The 22957-nt window shown below is 47.0% G+C and overlaps 1 protein-coding gene across 2 annotated transcripts in view; it reads left to right on the top strand.

Annotated features, from left to right (window-relative positions):
* Positions 1-16799, top strand: part of LOC134936126 (E3 ubiquitin/ISG15 ligase TRIM25-like) — a 110517-nt gene extending 93718 nt beyond the window's left edge. For both annotated transcript variants that reach the window (XM_063931043.1, XM_063931044.1), the window contains exon 2: positions 13888-16799. In XM_063931043.1, coding sequence (XP_063787113.1) covers positions 13890-15554 — 1665 coding nt within the window. In that variant the 5' untranslated portion in view covers positions 13888-13889 and the 3' untranslated portion in view covers positions 15555-16799. The remainder of the gene's footprint in view (positions 1-13887) is intronic.
* Positions 16800-22957: the final 6158 nt, after the last annotated feature.

The following is a 22957-nucleotide window of genomic DNA, read 5'->3' as shown; positions in this document are numbered from 1 at the left end:
GAGACGAATGTGACTTCCAGTAGGGCCACACGTTACATGATTGAGGCAATGAAAAATGTTTTACATATTTCTGATAATACAAGTACCACTAAAAAGGGTATTATGTTTGGTGAGAAAAAACTGCCTGTAGTTTTTCCTGCATCTGAGGAATTAAATGAAGTGTGTGATGAAGCGTGGGTTTCCCCCGATAAAAAACTGATAATTCCTAAAAGGTTATTGGCATCATACCCCTTCCCGCCAGAGGATAGGGCACGTTGGGAAACACCCCCTAGGGTGGATAAAGCGCTCACACGCTTGTCTAAACAGGTGGCACTACCGTCTCCTGATACGGCCGCCCTTAAGGAACCTGCTGACAGAAAGCAGGAGAATATCCTAAAATGTATATACACTCACACGGGAGTTATACTGCGACCAGCAATCGCCGCAGCCTGGATGTGCAGTGCTGGGGTGGCTTGTTCGGATTCCCTGACAGACAATATTGATACCCTAGATAGGGACAGCATATTACTGACTATAGAGCATTTAAAAGATGCATTTTTATATATGCGTGATGCACAGAGGGATATCTGCCGACTGGCATCAAGAGTAAGTGCGCTGTCCATTTCTGCCAGAAGAGGGTTATGGACGCCGCAGTGGTCAGGTGATGCGGATTCCAAAAGGCATATGGAAGTATTGCCTTATAAAGGGGAGGAGTTATTTGGGGTAGGTCTATCAGACCTGGTGGCCACGGCAACTGCTGGGAAATCCACATTTTTACCCCAGGTAGCCTCTCAACATAAGAAGACGCCGTATTATCAGGCGCAGTCCTTTCGGCCCCATAAGGGCAAGCGGGCAAAAGGCTCCTCATTTCTGCCCCGTGGCAGAGGGAGAGGGAAAAGGCTGCAGCAAACAGCCAGTTCCCAGGAACAGAAGCCCTCTCCCGCCTCTACCAAGTCCTCAGCATGACTCTGGGGCTTTACAAGCGGACTCAGGCACGGTGGGGGTCCGTCTCAAGAATTTCAGCGCGCAGTGGGCTCACTCACAAGTGGACCCCTGGATCCTTCAGGTGGTATCTCAGGGGTACAAATTGGAATTCGAGACGCCTCCCCCTCGCCGTTTCCTAAAGTCTGCTTTACCGACGTCTCCCTCCGACAGGGAGGCGGTATTGGAAGCCATTCACAAGCTGTATTCCCAGCAGGTGATAATCAAGGTACCCCTCCTGCAACAGGGAAAGGGGTATTATTCCACGCTGTTTGTGATACCGAAGCCGGACGGCTCGGTGAGACCTATTTTAAATCTGAAATCCTTGAACACTTACATACAGAGGTTCAAATTCAAGATGGAGTCACTCAGAGCGGTGATTGCGAACCTGGAAGAAGGGGATTATATGGTGTCTCGACATCAAGGATGCGTACCTCCATGTCCCCATTTACCCTTCTCACCAAGGGTACCTCGGGTTTGTGGTACAGAACTGTCACTATCAGTTTCAGACGCTGCCGTTTGGGTTGTTCACGGCACCCCGGGTCTTTACCAAAGTAATGGCCGAAATGATGATACTCCTTCGAAGGAAGGGAGTTTTAATTATCCCTTACTTGGACGATCTCCTGATAAGGGCAAGATCCAGGGAACAGTTGGTAGTCGGGGTAGCACTATCTCAAGTAGTGTTGCGGCAGCACGGTTGGATTCTCAATATTCCAAAATCGCAGCTGATCCCGACGAAACGTCTTCTATTCCTAGGGATGATCCTGGACACAGTCCAGAAAAAGGTGTTTCTCCTGGAGGAGAAAGCCAGGGAGTTATCCGAGCTAGTCAGAAACCTCCTAAAACCAGGCCAAGTGTCAGTGCATCAATGCACAAGGGTCCTGGGAAAAATGGTGGCTTCCTACGAAGCAATTCCATTCGGCAGATTCCACGCAAGAACTTTCCAGTGGGACCTGCTGGACAAATGGTCCGGATCGCATCTTCAGATGCATCAGCGGATAACTGTCACCAAAGACGAGGGTGTCTCTCCTGTGGTGGTTGCAGAGTGCTCATCTTCTAGAGGGCCGCAGATTCGGCATTCAGGACTGGGTCCTGGTGACCACGGATGCCAGCCTGCGAGGCTGGGGAGCAGTCACACAGGGAAGAAATTTCCAGGGCTTGTGGTCAAGCCTGGAGACGTCACTTCACATAAATATCCTGGAGCTAAGGGCCATTTTACAATGCCCTAAGCTTAGCAAGACCTCTGCTTCAAGGTCAGCCGGTGCTGATCCAGTCAGACAACATCACGGCAGTCGCCCACGTAAACAGACAGGGCGGCACAAGAAGCAGGAGGGCAATGGCAGAAGCTGCAAGTATTCTTCGCTGGGCGCAAAATCATGTGATAGCACTGTCAGCAGTGTTCATTCCGGGAGTGGACAACTGGGAAGCAGACTTCCTCAGCAGACACGACCTCCACCCGGGAGAGTGGGGACTTCACCCAGAAGTCTTCCACATGATTGTAATCCGTTGGGAAAAACCAAAGGTGGACATGATGGCGTCCCGCCTCAACAAAAAATTGGACATGTATTGCGCCAGGTCAAGGGACCCTCAGGCAATAGCTGTGGACGCTCTGGTAACACCGTGGGTGTACCAGTCAGTGTATGTGTTCCCTCCTCTGCCTCTCTTACCCAAGGTACTGAGAATTATAAGACGGAGAGGAGTAAGAACTATACTCGTGGCTCCGGATTGGCCAAGAAGGACTTGGTACCCGGAACTTCAAGAGATGCTCACAGAGGACCCGTGGCCTCTACCTCTAAGAAGGGACCTGCTCCAGCAGGGACCCTGTCTGTTCCAAGACTTACCGCGGCTGCGATTGACGGCATGGCGGTTGAACGCCGGATCCTGAAGGAAAAAGGCATTCCGGATGAAGTCATCCCTACCCTGATCAAAGCCAGGAAGGATGTAACCGCAAAGCATTATCACCGCATTTGGCGGAAATATGTTGCGTGGTGCGAGGCCAGGAAGGCCCCTACAGAGGAATTTCAACTGGGTCGATTCCTGCATTTCCTGCAAACAGGAGTGTCTATGGGCCTAAAATTGGTGTCCATTAAGGTTCAAATTTCGGCCCTGTCGATTTTCTTCCAGAAAGAACTGTCTTCAGTTCCTGAAGTTCAGACGTTTGTCAAGGGGGTGCTGCATATACAGCCTCCTTATGTGCCTCCAGTGGCACCTTGGGATCTCAATGTAGTTTTGGGGTTCCTAAAATCACGTTGGTTTGAACCACTCACCACTGTGGACTTAAAATATCTCACATGGAAAGTGGTAATGCTGTTGGCCCTTGCTTCGGCCAGGCGTGTGTCAGAATTGGCGGCTTTATCCTATAAAAGCCCTTACCTGATTTTTCATACGGACAGGGCAGAATTGAGGACTCGTCCTCAATTTCTCCCTAAGGTGGTTTCAGCGTTTCACCTGAACCAGCCTATTCTGGTACCTGCGGCTACTAGGGACTTTGAGGACTCCCAAGTTGCTGGACGTAGTCAGGGCCCTGAAAATATGTTTCCAGGACGGCTGGAGTCAGAACATCTGACTCGCTGTTTATCCTGTATGCACCCAACAAGCTGGGTGCTCCTGCTTCTAAGCAGACTATTGCTCGTTGGATTTGTAGTACAATTCAGCTTGCACATTCTGTGGCAGGCCTGCCACAGCCAAAATCTATAAAAGCCCATTCCACAAGGAAGGTGGGCTCATCTTGGGCGGCTGCCCGAGGGGTCTCGGCTTTACAACTTTGCCGAGCAGCTACTTGGTCAGGGGCAAACACGTTTGCAAAATTCTACAAATTTGATACCCTGGCTGAGGAGGACCTGGAGTTCTCTCATTCGGTTCTGCAGAGTCATCCGCACTCTCCCGCCCGTTTGGGAGCTTTGGTATAATCCCCATGGTCCTTACGGAGTTCCCAGCATCCACTAGGACGTCAGAGAAAATAAGAATTTACTTACCGATAATTCTATTTCTCGTAGTCCGTAGTGGATGCTGGGCGCCCATCCCAAGTGCGGATTGTCTGCAATACTTGTACATAGTTATTGTTAACTAAATCGGGTTATTGTTGTTGTGAGCCATCTTTCCAGAGGCTCCTCTGCTATCATGCTGTTAACTGGGTTCAGATCACAAGTTGTACGGTGTGATTGGTGTGGCTGGTATGAGTCTTACCCGGGATTCATGAATCCTTCCTTATTGTGTACGCTCGTCCGGGCACAGTATCCTAACTGAGACTTGTAAGAGGGTCATAAGGGGAGGAGCCAGTGCACACCAGGTAGTCCTAAAGCTTTACTTTTGTGCCCAGTCTCCTGCGGAGCCACTATTCCCCATGGTCCTTACGGAGTTCCCAGCATCCACTACGGACTACGAGAAATAGAATTATCGGTAAGTAAATTCTTATTTTTTTCCTCGTTTGTTTTTTAGTTGCCAAGGCAACACAGTCATGTGTGTATATATACTGTATATGTATGTATAATTAGATATATCTAATAATTTCTCATATATATATATATATATATATATATATATATGTATATAAAATATATAATCATAACATCCAAAAGACTGGCACCCTCCGTCCTCTCTTATATCTGCCATGGTGCAAATTAAAATCATAGCTACCAGTTCCCGTAGATTGCACCCAACGGACTTCACACAGATTAACTGAGTAACAGTTAATCTGTGTGAAGTCCATTGGGTGCGATCTTCTGCAACTGATTATACATACATACATACAGGTTGAATATCCCTTATCCAAAATGCTCGGGACCAGAGGTATTTTGGATATCGGCTTTTTCCGTATTTTGGAATAATTACATACCATAATGAGATATCTTGGTGATGGGACCTAAATCTAAGCACAGAATGCATTTATGTTTCATATACACCTTATACACACAGCCTGAAGGTCAGTTAATACAATATTTTTAATAACTTTGTGTATTAAACAAAGCTTGTGTACATTGAGCCATCAAAAACAAAGGTTTCACTATCTCAGTCACACTCAAAAAAGTCCGTATTTCGGAATATTTGGATATGGGATACTCAACCTGTGTGTGTGTGTGTGTGTGTGTGTGTGTGTGTGTGTGTGTGTGTGTGTGTGTGTGTGTGTGTGTATATAAAAATATAAATTCTATATCTATCTCAAATAAACATATTTTCTGGTTGTTTAAAACTCCAAGTTTGTTACTGATATTGGAAGTATGGGAAGCTATTCTAAGAGATAGTATTCAGAAGTTCCTTGAAGTCAATAAGGTCATTAAAAGAAATCAACATGGGTTTATGAAGGACAGATCCTGTCAAACCAACTTACTTGGCTTTTATGAAACCGTAAGCGCAAACCTAGATCAGGGTAAAGAGGTGGATGTAATCTTTTTAGATTTTGCCAAAGCATTCGACACTGTACCACACATGAGACTTATCTACAAGCTACAAGAATCGGGGCTAGGAAGCACAATATGCACTTGGGTCAAAAACTGGTTAGATAATAGGGAGCAGCGCGTTGTGGTTAATGGATCTTTTTCAACTTGGACTGAAGTGCTAAGTGGTGTGCCGCAAGGCTCAGTATTAGGACCACTATTGTTCAATATTTTCATTAACGACCTAACAGAAGGTCTAGAGAGCATGGTGTCAATTTTTGCAGATGATGCCAAATTGTATAAAGTTATAAATGCGGAGGAGGATACTGAGTCGCTTCAGAACGATTTAGTTAAATTAGAAGCTTGGGCAGTGAAATGGAGAATGCGCTTCAATACAGACAAGTGTAAGGTAATGCACTGTGGTAAAAAGAACAAAAGGTTAGGTGTCCTCATGGATAGCAAACTAAGCAGTAGTACCCAAAGTAGGACTGCAGCAAAGAAGGCTAATAAGATATTAGCATGCATAAAACGAGGAATTGATGCTAGGGACAAGAGTATTATACTCCCGTTATATAAATCACTTGTGAGGCCACACCTTGAATACTGTGTACAATTCTGGGCACCTTACTACAAAAGGGATATCCTGGAGCTAGAAAAGGTTCAAAGGCGGGCGACCAAACTAATTAATGGTATGGGGACGCTGGAATACGAGGAAAGGCTTGCAAGACTAGGCATGTTTACACTGGAAAAGAGGAGATTAAGAGGGGAAATGATCAACATTTACAAATATATAAGGGGACAATATACAGATCTTGCGCAGGACCTGTTTTTGGTTAGATCAACACAGAGAACTCGTGGACACTCGCCCAGGTTAGAGGAGAGGAGATTCCTCACAATACGGCGTAAAGGCTTTTTTACGGTAAGGACGATACGTGTTTGGAATTCCCTGCCTGAGGGAGTTCTAATGGCCAACTCAGTCAACACCTTTTAAGAATGGGTTAGATAAATTCCTAATGGATAAGGATATTCAGGGTTACGGGGCATAGTCACGCACTATGGTTATTATAAATAAGAGGGGTAAAATTTAACGACAGTCATCAACTTCAGTCAAAATTTTATACAAAATAATCGTGCATAGGAGACCACAAATGGGTTGAACTCGATGGACAATTGTCTTTTTTCAACCTTAGATGCTATGTTACTATGTTATGTCTAATCACTAGAGAAGCATGTTTCATTGACATTTGGTAGTCTTCTGTCTTTGAAAACAGCTTTATACATTTTAATATTGATGTCTTGTTACTCGTCAACTTTTTTACATACTACTTTGTTTATCTAGATGTGTTCTGTGTTTGGCATAAGATAACAGAACATTCTTTACTTAATATATTCAATAAGTTACAGTTTCGAGTCACCCAAAAAGGAGTTCTCTTTATTTTCCTATTGACAACACCATTCTCCTTGTCTGGCACCTAGAACCGTCCATTCCTGGGTTGTGCTGTAGTTGCTGCTGCATCTCCATGCTGGTGACTGTGGTTGATTCCTCCTGCCCACTTAGGATCAGGGCTATATATATATTTCTCTGACGTCCTAAGTGGATGCTAAGGACTCCGTCAGGGCCATGGGGATTAGCGGCTCCGCAGGAGACAGGGCACAAAACTAAAGCTTTAGGATCAGGTGGTGTGTACTGGCTCCTCCCCCTATGACCCTCCTCCAAGCCTCAGTTAGGTTTTTGTGCCCGTCCGAGCAGGGTGCAATCTAGGTGGCTCTCTTAAGGAGCTGCTTAGAAAAAGTTTTTAGGTTTCTTATTTTCAGTGAGTCCTGCTGGCAACAGGCTCACTGCATCGAGGGACTTAGGGGAGAGAAGTTCAACTCACCTGCGTGCAGGATGGATTGGCTTCTTAGGCTACTGGACACCATTAGCTCCAGAGGGAGTCGGAACACAGGTCTCACCCTGGGGTTCGTCCCGGAGCCGCGCCGCCGACCCCCCTTGCAGATGCTGAAGATTGAAGGTCCAGAAACCGGCGGCAGAAGGCTTTTCAGTCTTCATGAAGGTAGCGCACAGCACTGCAGCTGTGCGCCATTGTTGTCACACACTTCACACCAACGGTCACGGAGGGTGCAGGGCGTTGCTGGGGGCGCCCTGGGCAGCAATGTATAATACCTTATTCTGGCTAAAAATACATCACATATAGCCCCTGGAGGCTATATGGATGTATTTAACCCCTGCCAGGTCTCAGAAAAACGGGAGAAGAAGCCCGCCGAAAAGGGGGCGGGGCCTATTCTCAGCACACAGCGCCATTTTCCCTCACAGAAATGCTGGTGGGAAGGCTCCCAGGCTCTCCCCTGCACTGCACTACAGAAACAGGGTTAAAACAGAGAGGGGGGGGCACTTATTTGGCGATATGTATATATATATTAAAATGCTATAAGGGAAAAACACTTATATAAAGGTTGTCCCTGTATAATATAGCGTTTTTGGTGTGTGCTGGCAAACTCTCCCTCTGTCTCCCCAAAGGGCTAGTGGGGTCCTGTCCTCTATCAGAGCATTCCCTGTGTGTGTGCTGTGTGTCGGTACTTGTGTGTCGACATGTATGAGGACGATGTTGGTGAGGAGGCGGAGCAATTGCCGGTAATGGTGATGTCACTCTCTAGGGAGTCGACACCGGAATGGATTGCTTATTTAAGGAATTACGTGATAATGTCAACACGCTGCAAGGTCGGTTGACGACATGAGACGGCCGGCAAACCAATTAGTACCTGTCCAGGCGTCTAAAACACCGTCAGGGGCGTTAAAACGTCCTTTTTACCTCAGTCGGTCGACACGGACACTGACTCCAGTGTCGACGGTGAAGAAACAAACGTATTTTCCTTTAGGGCCACACGTTACTTGTTAAGGGCAATGAAGGAGATGTTACATATTTCTGATACTACAAGTACCACAAAAAAGGGTATTATGTGGAGTGTGAAAAAACTACATGTGGTTTTTCCTGAATCAGATAAATTAAATGAAGTGTGTGATGATGCGTGGGTTTCCCCCGATAGAAAATTATTGGCGGTATACCCTTTCCCGCCAGAAGTTATGGCGCGTTGGGAATCACACCTTAGGGTGGATAAGGCGCTCACACGCTTATAAAAACAAGTGGCGTTACCGTCTCCAGATACGGACGCCCTCAAGGAGCCAACTGATAGGAGGTTGGAAAATATCCTAAAAAGTATATACACACATACTGGTGTTATACTGCGACCAGCGATCGCCTCAGCCTGGATGGGCAGCGCTGGGGTGGCTTGGTCGGATTCCCTGACTGGAAATATTGATACCCTTGACAGGGACAGTATTTTATTGACTATAGAGCATTTAAAAGATGCATTTCTATATATGCGAAACTCTGGCATCAAGAGTAAGTGCGATGTCCATATCTGCCAGACGATGTTTATGGACACGACAGTGGTCAGGTGATGCAGATTCCAAACGGCACATGGAAGTATTGCCGTATAAAGGGGAGGAGTTATTTGGGGTCGGTCCATCGGACCTGGTGGCCACGGCAACAGCTAGAAAATCCACCTTTTTTTTACCCCAAGTCACATCTCAGCAGAAAAAGACATAGTCTTTTCAGCCTCAGTCCTTTCGTCCCCATAATATCTGCCCAGGGATAGAGGTAAGGGAAGAAGACTGCAGCAGGCAGCCCATTCCCAGGAACAGAAGCCTTCCACCGCTTCTGCCAAGTCCTCAGCATGACGCTGGGGCCGTACAAACAGGTGCGGTGGGGGGTCGTCTCAAGAGTTTCAGCACGCAGTGGGCTCACTCACAAGTGGACCCCTGGATCCTACAAGTAGTATCCCAGGGGTACAGATTGGAAATTCGAGACGTCTCCCCCTCGCAAGTTCCTGAAGTTTGCTTTACCAACGTCTACCTCCGACAAGGGAGGCAGTATTGGAAACAATTCACAAGCTGTATTCCCAGCAGGTGATAATCAAAGTACCCCTCCTACAACAAGTAAAGGGGTATTATTCCACACTATATTGTGGTACTGAAGCCAGACGGCTCGGTGAGACCTATTCTAAATGGAGTCACTCAGAGCAGTGATAGCGAACCAGGAAGAAGGGGACTATATGGTGTCCCTGGACATCAAGGATGCTTACCTCCATGTCCAAATTTGCCCTTCTCACAAAGGGTACCTCAGGTTCGTGGTACAAAACTGTCACTATCAGTTTCAGACGCTGCCGTTTGGATTGTCCACGGCACCCCGGGTCTTTACCAAGGTAATGGCCGAAATGATGATTCTTCTTCAAAGAAAAGGCGTCTTAATTATCCCTTACTTGGACGATCTCCTGATAAGGGCAAGGTCCAGAGAACAGTTGGAGGTCTGAGTAGCACTATCTCAAGTAGTTCTACGACAGCACGGGTGGATTCTAAATATTCCAAAATCGCAGCTGTCTCCGACGACACGTCTGCTGTCCCTAGGGATGATTCTGGACACAGTCCAGAAAAAGGTGTTTCTCCCGGAGGAGAAAGCCAGGGAGTTATCCGAGCTAGTCAGGAACCTCCAAAAACCAGGAAAAGTGTCAGTGCATCATTGCACAAGGGTCCTGGGAAAAATGGTGGCTTCTTACGAAGCGATTCCATTCGGCAGATTTCACGCAAGAACTTTTCAGTGGGATCTGCTGGACAAATGGTCCGGATTGCATCTTCAGATGCATCAGCGGATAACCCTGTCTCCAAGGACAAGGGTGTCTCTTCTGTGGTGGCTGCAGAGTGCTCATCTACTAAAGGGCCACAGTTATGCATTCAGGACTGGGTCCTGGTGACCACGGATTCCAGCTTGAAAGGCTGGGGAGCAGTCACACAGGGAAAAAATTTCCAGGGAGTGTGATCAAGTCTGGGGACTTCTCTCCGCATAAATATACTGGAGCTAAGAGCAATTTACAATGCTCTAAGCTTAGCAAGACCTCTGCTTCAAGGTCAGCCGGTATTGATCCAGTGGGACAACATCACGGCAGTCGCCCACGTAAACAGACAGGGCGGCACAAGAAGCAGGAGGACAATGGCAGAAACTGCAAGGATTCTTCGCTGGGCGGAAAATCATGTGATAGCACTGTCAGCAGTTTTCATTCCGGGAGTGGACAACTGGGAAGCAGACTTCCTCAGCACGACCTCCAACCGGGAGAGTGGGGACTTCATCGAGAAGTTTTTTCCACATGATTGTGCACCGTTGGGAAAGACCAAAAGGTGGACATGATGGCGTCCCGCCTGAACAAAAAACTGGACAGGTATTGCGCCAGGTCAAGAGACCCTCAGGCAATAGCTGTGGACGTTCTGGTAACACCAGGGGTGTACCAGTCGGTGTATGTGTTCCCTCCTCTGCTTCTCATACCAAAGGTACTGAGAATTATAAGACGTAGAGGAGTAAGAACTATACACGTGGCTCCGGATGGGCCAAGAAGGACTTGGTACCCGGAACTTCAAGAGATGCTCACAGAGGACTCAGGGCCTCTGCCGATAAGAAGGGACTTGTTTCAGCAAGTACCATGTCTGTTCCAAGACTTACCGCGGCTGCGTTTGACGGCATGGCGATTGAACGCCGGATCCTAAGGGAAAAAGGCATTCCGGAAGAGGTCATTCCTACCCTGGTCAAAGCCAGGAAGGAGGTGACCGCACAACATTATCACCACATGTGGCGAAAATATGTTGCGTGGTGTGAGGCCAGGAAGGCCCCACGAAGAAATTTCAACTCGGTCGATTCCTGCATTTCCTGCAAACAGGAGTGTCTATGGGCCTCAAATTGGGGTCCATTAAGGTTCAAATTTCGGCCCTGTCGATTTTCTTCCAGAAAGAATTGGCTTCAGTTCCTGAAGTCCAGAAATTTGACAAGGGAGTACTGCATATACAACCCCCTTTTGTGCCTCCAGTGGCACTGTGGGATCTCAACGTAGTCCTGGGATTCCTCAAATCACGTTGGTTTAAAACGCTCAAATCTGTGGATTTGAAATATCTCACATGGAAAGTGACCATGATGTTGGCCCTGGCCTCGGCCAGGCGAGTGTCAGAATTGGCGGCTTTGTCTCACAAAAGCCCATATCTGATTGTCCATTCGGACAGGGCAGAGCTGCGGACTCGTCCCCAGTTTCTCCCTAAGTTGGTGTCAGCGTTTCATCTGAACCAGCTTATTGTGGTACCTGCGGCTACTAGAGACTTGGAGGACTCCAAGTTGCTAGATGTTGTCAGGGCCCTGAAAATATAGATTTCCAGGACGGCTGGAGTCAGGAAAACTGACTTGCTGTTATCCTGTATGCACCCAAAAAACTGGGTGCTCTTGCTTCTAAGCAGACGATTGCTAGTTGAATGTGTAGTACAATTCAGCTTGCACATTCTGTGGCAGGACTGCCACAGCCAAAATATATAAATGCCCATTCCACAAGGAAGGTGGGCTCATCTTGGGCGACTGCCCGAGGGGTCTCGGCTTTACAACTTTGCCGAGCTGCTACTTGGTCAGGGGCACACCCTGGCTGAGGAGGACCTGGAGTTCTCTCACTCGGTGCTGCAGAGTCATCCGCACTCTCCCGCCCGTTTGGGAGCTTTGGTATAATCCCCATGGTCCTGACGGAGTCCCCAGCATCCACTTAGGACGTCAGAGAAAATAAGATTTTACTTACCGATAAATCTATTTCTCGTAGTCCGTAGTGGATGCTGGGCGCCCATCCCAAGTGCGGATTGTCTGCAATACTTGTACATAGTTGTTGTTACAAAAAAATCGGGTTGTTATTGTTGTGAGCCGTCTGTTCAGAGGCTCCTACGTTTGTCATACTGTTAACTGGGTTCAGATCACAAGTTATACGGTGTGATTGGTGTGGCTGGTATGAGTCTTACCCGGGATTCAATATCCTTCCTTATTGTGTACGCTCGTCCGGGCACAGTATCCTAACTGAGGCTTGGAGGAGGGTCATAGGGGGAGGAGCCAGTACACACCACCTGATCCTAAAGCTTTAGTTTTGTGCCCTGTCTCCTGCGGAGCCGCTAATCCCCATGGTCCTGACGGAGTCCCCAGCATCCACTACGGACTACGAGAAATAGATTTATCGGTAAGTAAAATCTTATTTTTTTCTTTTTCTTCTTTTGTATGATTCTGCAGAGTATGCTAAATTATTTATTTTCAACGTAATAAATTACTTTTATGGTTTCTAGAATAAGTACATTGGGGCTGATTCAGAACTGATCGTAGATGTGCTAAATTTAGCACATCTGTGATCAGCTTCCCTGAAATGCGGGGGGACGCCGGGCATTGGGCTAGTCCGCACCGCAACCTACCCCGTCATACAAGTACAAAAGCATCGCACAGCAGCAGTGCTTTTGTACTGTATTAGTAGCTCCCAGCCAGTGCAGCTCCTGCAGACGCCACAGTCCGCCCCCCAACAGTCCGGGCACGCCTGCGTTGCCCGGACCGCGCCCCCTAAGCTGTGGCAAAACTCTGCCGGCCCGCCCAGCGACCGCCTCTGCCTGTCAATCAGGCAGAGGCGATCGCAGAGCTAAGACAGCTGTTGGCTGTCTGCCATGCGCCGGCGCATGCGTACTTCAGACCTGACCGCTGCTGTGCGAACACGCACAGCAGCAATCAGGTCTGAATTAGCCCCATTGTTCTGAATGATCTGACCTATTGAAAAGGGGCCTGGACTTGCTGAGGTATATTCCAAACCCCCTAATATGGCACGGACAGGGGTGTAATAGGGCACTTCTCTCTCATAGGCCGGTCCTGCTGCACATGTGATGAAGCCACAGTGGAGGGTGCTGGGAAATGGACCCTGAATGCCAGGTGTGTCCGAAGGATGTGCCAGGCCACTCTACAGGCTCCAGGTTACTGTTCCATGTGCCACTGTCGGGGAAGGAGGCATCCACTGGCGTATCTATAAAGGGTGCAAGGTGTGTGGTGCACACAGGCCCCTGGGTCCAGGGGGGGGGGGGCCACACACCGCACACCCTGCACTGATTTAATTATACTTACCACTCCGTCGGCTGGTGTTGGCTGCAGGGCTGCAAATGTCACTGGGAAAATGGCCACACACAATCACGCATACGAAATAGAGATGTACACGGGAATGCGGAACGGGTGCCATGTTCCTGGAGACATGCGCAAGCGCAGTAGGCACAGTGCCAGAGTTTACTGCGGTGCCAGATCAGAGCCTGCTTACGGGCCCCCTTCTCTCTTGAAGCGCCTTTGGTGGCACCTCTTTGGCCTCGCATCTTGGGAGGCAGCACTGCTTGCACGCCTTTAGTTATGGCACTGGGCATGGTCATGCACCCACCCTGTGTTATGCTGCATTGTGGCAGCACATTGTATCTTCCAAGTAACCCAAATATGCTGTGACTACGACACCCCAGTATTGGGGCCTGCTTGAACTCTTAGCAGCCCATGCACATGGTGTCCATTTATGTGTGTCTGAGCCTATATGTAATATGTATAACCTAAGTGACAGCTCTTCCATAACCTCTGCAGAATGTGACCTCACTGGTGTCTGACTATCAGAGACTAACACGTTCATTCCTCTCTTCTGCTACCAGGGATGGCGTCTGCTGATCTGAGACAGGAGCTGAACTGTTCCATCTGCCTGAGCATTTATACAGATCCTGTAACCCTGACATGTGGACACAATTTCTGCCGTGTTTGTATTGATCGTGTGCTGGATACACAGAGGGGGTCTGGAGCTTATACCTGTCCTGAATGCAGAGCACAGTTCAAGAAACGTCCTGCACTTATACGGAGCATAGCTCTGTGCAACATAGTGGAGAGGTTCCCATCTACTCAGCCAGATCGGGAGGAAACTGGGATCTTCTGCTCTTACTGTATTCACTCTCCTGTACCTGCTGTAAAATCCTGCCTACATTGTGAGGCTCATCTGTGTGATAATCACCTGAGAGTACACAACAACTCAGCGGAACATGTCTTATGTGATCCCACCACTTCCCTGGGGAACAGGAAATGCTCCGTCCATAAGAGGATCCTGGAGTATTACTGCACTGAGGATGAAACCTGTATCTGTGTGTCATGTAGGCTGGATGGGGAACACAGAGGGCATCAGGTGGAGTTACTGGATGAGGCCTCTGAGAAGAAGAAGGAGAAGCTGAGAGAGCGTCTGCAGAAACTAATCACAAAAAGAGTGGAGACAGAGAAAAGAGTGCAGAGTCTGCAGGCGCGCAGGAGAGAAGATCAAGGAAAAGCAGCTGGTGTAAGAGAGACAGTCACTGTCCTGTTTAGAAATATCTTGAGACAGCTGGAAGACTTGCAGATGAGAGTCCTGAGTGAGATTTCTAGACAGGAAGAGCGCATTTCACTCTCGTACTCGGACCTGATCCGGCAGCTGGAAATAAAGAAGGACGAGCTGTCCAAGAAGATGCATCACATGGAGCAGCTGTGTGATGTGTCTGATCCAGTGACTGTCTTACAGGAACCAGACACAGGTGACTTGTGTGATACTGAGGACAGAAAGAGACGTCATACACAGGTCCATGATGGAGGAGATCTGGATGTGGGTTTAATCCCGGGGACATTACGCACAATATCTGATATAATAACGGGTATAAATACAGGGATCTATGTGCAGGCAGCAGCAGGCACATTAATGAATGAAACCACAGCTGGTAATGCACAATCTGATATAGTAAGAGGTGTAAATACAGGGCTCTATGTGCAGAAAACAGCAGACATATTACTGGATGTAACCACAGCTAGTAATTATATACATATCTCTGGTGACGGGAAAACTGCATCCAAGTCAGATACAAACCTGAATCATCCAGTAACACCAGAGAGATTTCACATTTATCCTCCGGTAATAAGCACCCGAGGATTCTTGTCAGGGCGACATTACTGGGATGTGGAAGTCGGTAACTCAGTGTGGTGTCGGGTAGGGATGTGTTATCCCAGTATAGACAGGAGAGGTGGGGACTCGTACATTGGAGGTAATAAGAAGTCCTGGTGTTTAGATCGGTATAATAATCAGTACTCTGTGAAACACGACAGCGCACAGATAGATTTACCTGATAATATTCACTGTGATAGAGTGAGGATATATCTGGATTATGAGGCAGGGCAGATGTCCTTTTATTCTCTGTGTGACAGAATCAGACACTTATACACCTATACCGCAACCTTCACTGAGCCCCTTCATGCTGCATTTTGGGTAGGGAGGGGGTGTATAACTATATCTGGAGTGAATCCAGATCTATGAGATATCTGCCTAGAGACTGTTGACATCACAGGGAGTGGAAGTGGATTGATGAAACACATAGCCCAGAGGCTCTCTAATGCGGCCCTCAAGGCAACCCAATGGTCCAGGATTTAGGTATATCGGTGGCTCAGCACAGGTGGTTAAATCAAATTGACTGAGGTGCTAATTAAGTCACCTGTGGCTAAGTATGGATATACTTAAAACCTGGACCGTTGAGGTGCCTTGAGGACTGCTTTGAAGAACCTCTGACTTAGCCACTAAAATGATCCTCTGGTTGAAGCTCCTACTGACTGTCGTGCATGAAGAGGGTGTTGCCTCTGTAAGGCTCCGCCCACTGGGAGTTCCATAACTATTATGGTTATTGAAAGAAGAAGTATCTGTTATAGGTGCAATTGTTAAAATATCCTCTTTGTTGATCTATTCATAGTTTATAGCAATGTTAATTATAAAACAGAGTACAAAGAAACAGCAAAATTTAAGTTAAAAATAACAGAACAGTTGAGTGTTATATCTTAAAATGTTAAGTCAGAGTTCAGCAAGAGAATAACTGAGTGGAGAGAGATCTTTACAGAATAGTGGACCAGTAATTAATGGCTCACCGTTCCCTATGCTTGTGGTCTGATCTGGCTGTGGTCTGTAATGCTGTATAGTGGGGGTCATTCAGATCTGATCGTAGATGTTCTAAATTTAGCACATCTACGATCAGTTACTCTGACATGCGGGGGAACGCCAACACAAGACTAGTCCGTCCCGCATGTCAGGCCCTATCCCCCCCCCCCTTCCATGCACGGGTGCAAAAGCATTGCACGGCGGTTATGCATTTGCACCTGGCGAGTAGCTCGCTGCTTGCATCAATATTATGCTCCAGGAGCTCTTTCCACTCATTCATTCTCCTGCTGAACTGTGACTTAACATTTTAAGGTATAACACTCAATTTACCTGTGACTGTCATTTTCTGCATGTAGTATGCATACATTTAGGGGGAGATGTACTAAGCAGTGAAAAGAGTGGAGAAGTTGCCCATGGCAACCAATCAGCATTGCAGTAACATTTACAATTTGCATACTGTAAAATTATACAGAGCAGCTAATTGGTTGATTGGACAACTTCTCCACTGGCTCACTTCTCCACTCTTTTCACTTCTTAGTACATCTCCCCCTTAGTCTGTTGCAATATTTATGATTGTAACTGTGTTACGCTATGTTATCCCACATGCTGGAAACTAATAAAGATTTCAAGGTCTCACTGGTAGCTTTAACTGATCATTACTCTTGGAAGTTCATTTTATTTTATGCTATTGTGTTTATATTTTCATGTTTTGTTATTTATTTATTTATTTTTAATACTGTTTTTCTTTAAAATGTATATACAGGTTGAGTATCCCTTATCCAAAATGCTTGGGACCAGAAGTATTTTGGATATCGTATTTTTCCGTATTTTGGAATAATTGCATACCATAATGAGATATCATAATGATGGGACCTAAGTCTAAGCACAAAATGCATTTATGTTTCATATACACCTTATACACACAGCCTGAAGGTCATTTTAGCCAATATTTCTCTTGCGTCCTAGAGGATACTGGGATCCATATTAGTACCATAGGGTATAGATGGGTCCACTAGGAGCCATGGGCACTTTAAGAATTTGATAGTGTGGGCTGGCTCATCCATCTATGCCCCTCCTACCAGACACGCCATTTAGAAAATGTGTCCGGAGTAGCCGGTCACGCTTGGGAAGCTCCTGAAGAGTTTTCTGCATTTATTTTTTTATTTTCAGACAGGTCTGGTTGGCACCAGACTGCCTGCTTCATGGGACTTAGGGGGTGGGGGGGGGGGACCCAATCTCCCTAGGGTTAATGGTTCCGTTCCCTGCAGACCGGACACTGGACTCCTGAGGGTCCTATTCGCAAGACCCACTACGGCAAGTGTACAGATCCACAGCATGCCATCTCCCCTAACAGAGCCAGGAGTGGTGAGTAGGTGGCCGGTGTCCCGGTTAGCGGGTCACCGGCTGTAATGGCGGCACAAGGGTAGGAGCACAGCGCTGACATGTAGGCTGTGCTCCAGGCTTCAGAGACACTGTGTGACCGCTGTGAGGGGCGAGCTGAAGCCACGAATGATACCCACACTGGCAGTACACTGCAGGGGTTTTAACCCACTGTAGAATAGAATATTTACCTCGGCCAGTATTAAAAACCCGGGAGGACCGCACGCCATTAAGGGGGGCGGGGCTTCACTATGAGCGGATCCAGTAGCTCACCAGTGCCATTTTCCCTCTGCAGCTATACACAGGCAGATTGGCAGGGAAGTGCAGCTCCTCCACAAGGACTCCAGAACACCTTAACAGTACCAGGGGGTCGTAGCAGGGGGGGAGCAAGATTTGGTGTACTAAGCCCTATTAAGGATATTTGTTCTTTAGCTACAGGGGCGCTGTGTGGCTGGCTCCATTATACTCTGTCTCTCCCTGGGAGGGCTCTGTGTGGGCTAACTGTGCTTTTAACCTATATTCGTGTGTGTGTGTGTGTTCTTTCACATTTACTATGTCAAAGGAGTGTATCATGCACAGCAGAGTGTTTTTCTCAATCTGAGAGATCACTGCAGTGTACTCAGGATAGTACACATTCTCAGGCTAGTGGATCTGAACCAGTATGGTTAGATTCACTAAAAGGGATAATTTCAAATATTTAGAATAAATTATCCCAAAATGAGAAGGAGACGCAATACTTTAGGCAATCTGTTGATGACCTCATGAATAGAGATTCAGTGGTCATTCCAGCGTCTCTGACCCCTGCCATTTGTCCATAGAAGCGTACTCTGGCCCAAATCATGCAGGCGGATACCGATGATGATGATGATGTATCAGACCCAGAGGAGGGTGAGGTGGACTCGACTTTGTCACAGGGTATACAGGCCCTGATAGAAGCTATTAGAGATGTCCTGCACATTCCTGATAAGATGTCCAAGGATGAGGAGGAATCTTATTTTAATGTGAAAAATAAATCCTCAACTACTTTCCCTGTATCTAAGGAATTAAATTCCCTATTTGAAGCAACTTGGGTAAATCCTGACAAGAAGTTTCATGTCCCAAAACGGTTACTCACATCCTTCCCGTTTCCTCAGTATGATAGGAAAAAATGGGAAAACCCACCGATAGTTGATGAATCGGTTTCTAGGCTGCCACGTGAGATAGTTTTACCTGTTCCTGGGGCAGCTTCCTTGAAGGATGCTGCAGACCGCAAGATTGAAACTACACTCAAATCTCTGTACACAGCTGCAGGGGTGGCCCAGAGACCCACTATAGCTTGTGCATGGCCATTGCAAAATGGTCAGGTAATCTAATTGACGGGTTAGATTTCTTATCCAGGGGGAGATAATTTTACTCCTACAGCATATACAGGATTCTGCTAACTTTATGGTGGAGGCCATAAAGGAAATTGGTTTACTCAATGCACGCACCACTGCCATGGCAGTGTCCGCACGCAGGGGCTTGTGGCTACGCCAGTGGACTGCGGACGCAGATTCCAGGAAAAGCGTGGAAAGCCTACCTTTCACAGGTGAAGCCCTTTTTGGAGATTAACTGGATACGTGGATATACAAGGCTACGGCGGGAAAGTCTACATACCTTCCTTCTGCAGCTCCCCCCCCCCCAGCTAGAAAATCCTACACTGCCTCAACTCTGCAGTCCTTTCGGACAGCGAAGTTTAAAAACAAAACCAAAGGTTCTTCTACGGCCTTCAAATGCAATAGAGGTAAACCCACAGGATCAGAACCCTGGTTCTGCTACCTCTAAGCCTTCAGCATGACTGTGGACGGTACTGCCTGGAAGACGGGCATGTGGGTGCCTGTTAAGATTTTTCAGTCACATTTGTGGAAAACGTCATGCCAGGATCCCTGGGTCAAAAATCTTATAGCCCAGGGCTACACACCGGAGTTTCAGGAACTCCCACCTCACAGATTCTTCAAATCAGGCTTACCAGCTTCTCATGAAGCAAATATGACTTTACAGGAAGCGATTCAAAAACTGGTACAGACTCAGGTCGTTGTTCCAATTCCACTTCAACTGCAAAACAAAGGTTATTCCAACCTGTTTGTAGTACCGAAACCGGACAGTTTGGTAAGGCCCATTTTAAATCTAAAGTTGTTGAACCCGTTCATACGGGTGTTCAAGTTCAAGATGGAATCTCTGAGAGCGGTGATCTCAGGTCTGGAGGAGGGGGAATTCTTGGTGTCTCTGGATATCAAGGATGCCTACCTTCATATTCCGATTTGGCCGCCTCATCAGGCTTATCTAAGGTTTGCATTGCAGAACATAAATTCTGTACCTGGACTATCTGCTGATAAAAGCACCATGCAGGGAGAGGTTGTTAGACAACATTGCCATCTCAACCCGACTACTCCAGGGTCACGGGTGGATTCTGAACCTACAAAAATATCATCTGGAACCAACACGGAGGCTTCCGTTCCTGGGGATGATACTGGCGGCACAGAAGGTATTCCTTCCGTTGGAAAAAGCATTGGAGATCCAGTCGATGGTGCGAGATGAAACTAACCCGGATATCGGTGCATCTATGCATTCGCCTTCTGGGAAAGATGATAGCCACCTACGAGGCGCTCCAGTACGAAAGGTTCCATGCAAGGCCTTTCAAACTGGATCTGTTGGACAAGTGGTCCAGATCGCATCTACACATGCACCAGAGGTTCCATCTGTCCTCAAAAGCCAGGATTTCTCTTCTGTGGTGGCTTCAGACTTCTCACCTGACCGAGGGCCGAAGGTTCGGGATTCAAAATTGGATTCTGCTAACCACAGACACAAGCCTCAGAGGGGAACAGTTCCAAGGAAAATGGTCAAGTCAGGAAGCCATTCTTCCGATCAACATTCTGGAACTAAGGGCCATATATAATGCCCTTCTACAGGCATTGCATCTTCTTCAAGATCTAGCCATTCAAGTTCAGTCGGACAATGTGACGGCAGTAACGTACATAAACCAACAAGGCGGAACAAAGAGCAGAGCAGCAATGTCATAGGTAACAAGGATTCTCCACTTGGCTGTCCGCGATGTTCATTCCAGGAGTAGACAACTGGGAAGCAGACTTCCTCAGCAGACACCACTTCCACTCAGGAGAGTGGGGCCTTCACCGGGAGGTGTTCGGGTGCGTGACATGTCTGTGCGGATTTCCACAAATCGGTATGTCGGACTCTTGTCTCAACAAGAAGTTTCAACTGTATTGTTCCAGGTTGAGGGACCCACAGGCGGTGATGGTTGACGCTCTGGTGACTCCATGGGTCTACCAGATGGTGTACGTGTTTCCACCACTCCCATTGATCCCAAAGATTCTCAAAAGAATAAAAAGGGAAAAGCTTCAAGTAATTCTAATTTCTCCGGACTGACCAAGAAGGGCCTGGTATGTGGATCTACTGGAGATGCTCCTAGAGGACCCGTGGCCTCTACCTCTTCGCGAGAACCTTCTCCAACAGGGGCCGTTCGTTTATCAAGACTTACCACTGCCACGTTTGACGGCATGGAGGTTGAGCGTCAAATTCTACCCCGGCTTATTTAAACCCTGATCCAAGCCAGAAAGGGGGTAACGTCTAAACATTACCAGTGTATTTGGTAAAAATATGTCTGCTGTTTGAGAACAGGAAATTTCCTGTGGTGGAATTTCAACTGGGACGTTTTCTCCTTTTTCTGCAGTCAGGTGTGGATGTGGGCCTACGTTTGGGCTCCATAAAAGTCCAGATTTTGACCCTATCCATTTTTTTCCATAAACAATCGGCTTCTTTCCCTGAGGTTTAGACATTTTTGATGGGGGTTCTGCACATCCAACCGCCCTTTGTGCCTCCTACGGCACCTTGGGATCTCAACGTGGTGTTGCAGTTCCTGCAGTCAGAATGGTTTGAGCCTTTACAGGACGTAGACGTCAAGTTTCTTACTTGGAAGGCCGTCACACTGTTGGCATTGACTTCTGCGAGGTGTGTTTCGGAGCTGGGGGTGTTCTCTCACAAGAGCCCCTATTTGATTTTTCATGAAGATAGGGCTGAACTCGTCAGCAATTTCTTCCAAGGGTTGTGTCTGCGTTTCATATCAACCAACCTATTGTGGTTGCCGACACCTCTGCTACTTCAGAGTCCTTGGATGTTTGTGAGGGCTTTGAAGATCTATGTGAAGCGGACAGCTCGTCACAGAAAATCTGACTCGCTGTTTGTTCTCTAAGATCTCAATAAAATTGGGTGTCCTGCTTCAAAGCAGACAATTGCACGCTGGATCAGACTTACTATCCAGCATGCTTATTCCACGGCAAGTTTGCCGTGTCCAAAATCTGTACAGGCTCACTCTACTAGGTCATTGGGTTCTTCCTGTGTGGCTGCCCGGGGAGTCTCGGCTTTACAGCTCTGCCAAGCAGCTACTTGGTCAGGTTCGTACACATTTGATGAGTTCTACAAGTTTGATAATTTGACCTCTGAGGACCTTCAGTTTGGTCAATCAGTTCTGCAGGAATCTCGGCACTCTCCCACCTGGTTTGAGAGCTTTGGTACATTCCCATGGTACTAATATGGACCCCAGTATCCTCTAGGATATAAGAGAAAATAGGATTTTAATTACCTACCGGTAAATCCTTTTCTCGTAGTCCGTAGAGAATACTTGGCGCCCTCCCGGTGCTTTGTTTTTTGCCTGCACTGTTAATTGGTTAAGTTTTGTTGGTTCAGCCGTTGCTGTACCTGGTTTAAAGTTTGGTTAGCTTGGCTTTCCTCTTGTTTGTGTGTGCTGGTTCGGAATCTCACCACTATCCTTTATAACCTTCTCTCAAAGTATATCTGTCTCCTCGGGCACAGTTTCCTAGACGGAGTCTGGTAGGAGGGGCATAGAGGGAGGAGCCAGCCCACACTATCAAATTCTTAAAGTGCCCATGGCTCCTAGTGGACCCGTCTATACCCTATTATACTAATATGGACCCCAGTATCCTCTACGGACTATGAGAAAAGGATCTACCAGTAGGTAATTAAAATCCTATTTTTTAATAACTTTTTGCATTTAACAGTGTGTGTACATTCACACAATTCATTTGTTTCATATACACCTTATACACTCAGACTGAAGGTCTTCTTAAACAATATTTTTCATAATTTGTGTATTAAACAAAGTTTGTGTACATTGAACCATCAGAAAACAAAGTTTTCACTATCTCACTCAAGAAATTCTGCATTTCGGAATATTCTGTATTTCTGAATATTTGGATATGGGATACTCAACCTGTATTCACACTTTAAAGCGCCTAGCTATGCTCTTTGCTTTTGTTTATTTTAAAGTGACTTACTGGCATTTTACCTTTTGTGCTAATGGCAGAAGATGTTTATATAAGATAAACTTGATTTCTAGTTCTTTGTGGGGAATGCGGTCAATA

Source organism: Pseudophryne corroboree, chromosome 6, assembly GCF_028390025.1.
Source record: "Pseudophryne corroboree isolate aPseCor3 chromosome 6, aPseCor3.hap2, whole genome shotgun sequence".
Classification (NCBI taxonomy): domain Eukaryota; kingdom Metazoa; phylum Chordata; class Amphibia; order Anura; family Myobatrachidae; genus Pseudophryne; species Pseudophryne corroboree.
This window is presented reverse-complemented; position numbering and strand designations above follow the sequence as displayed.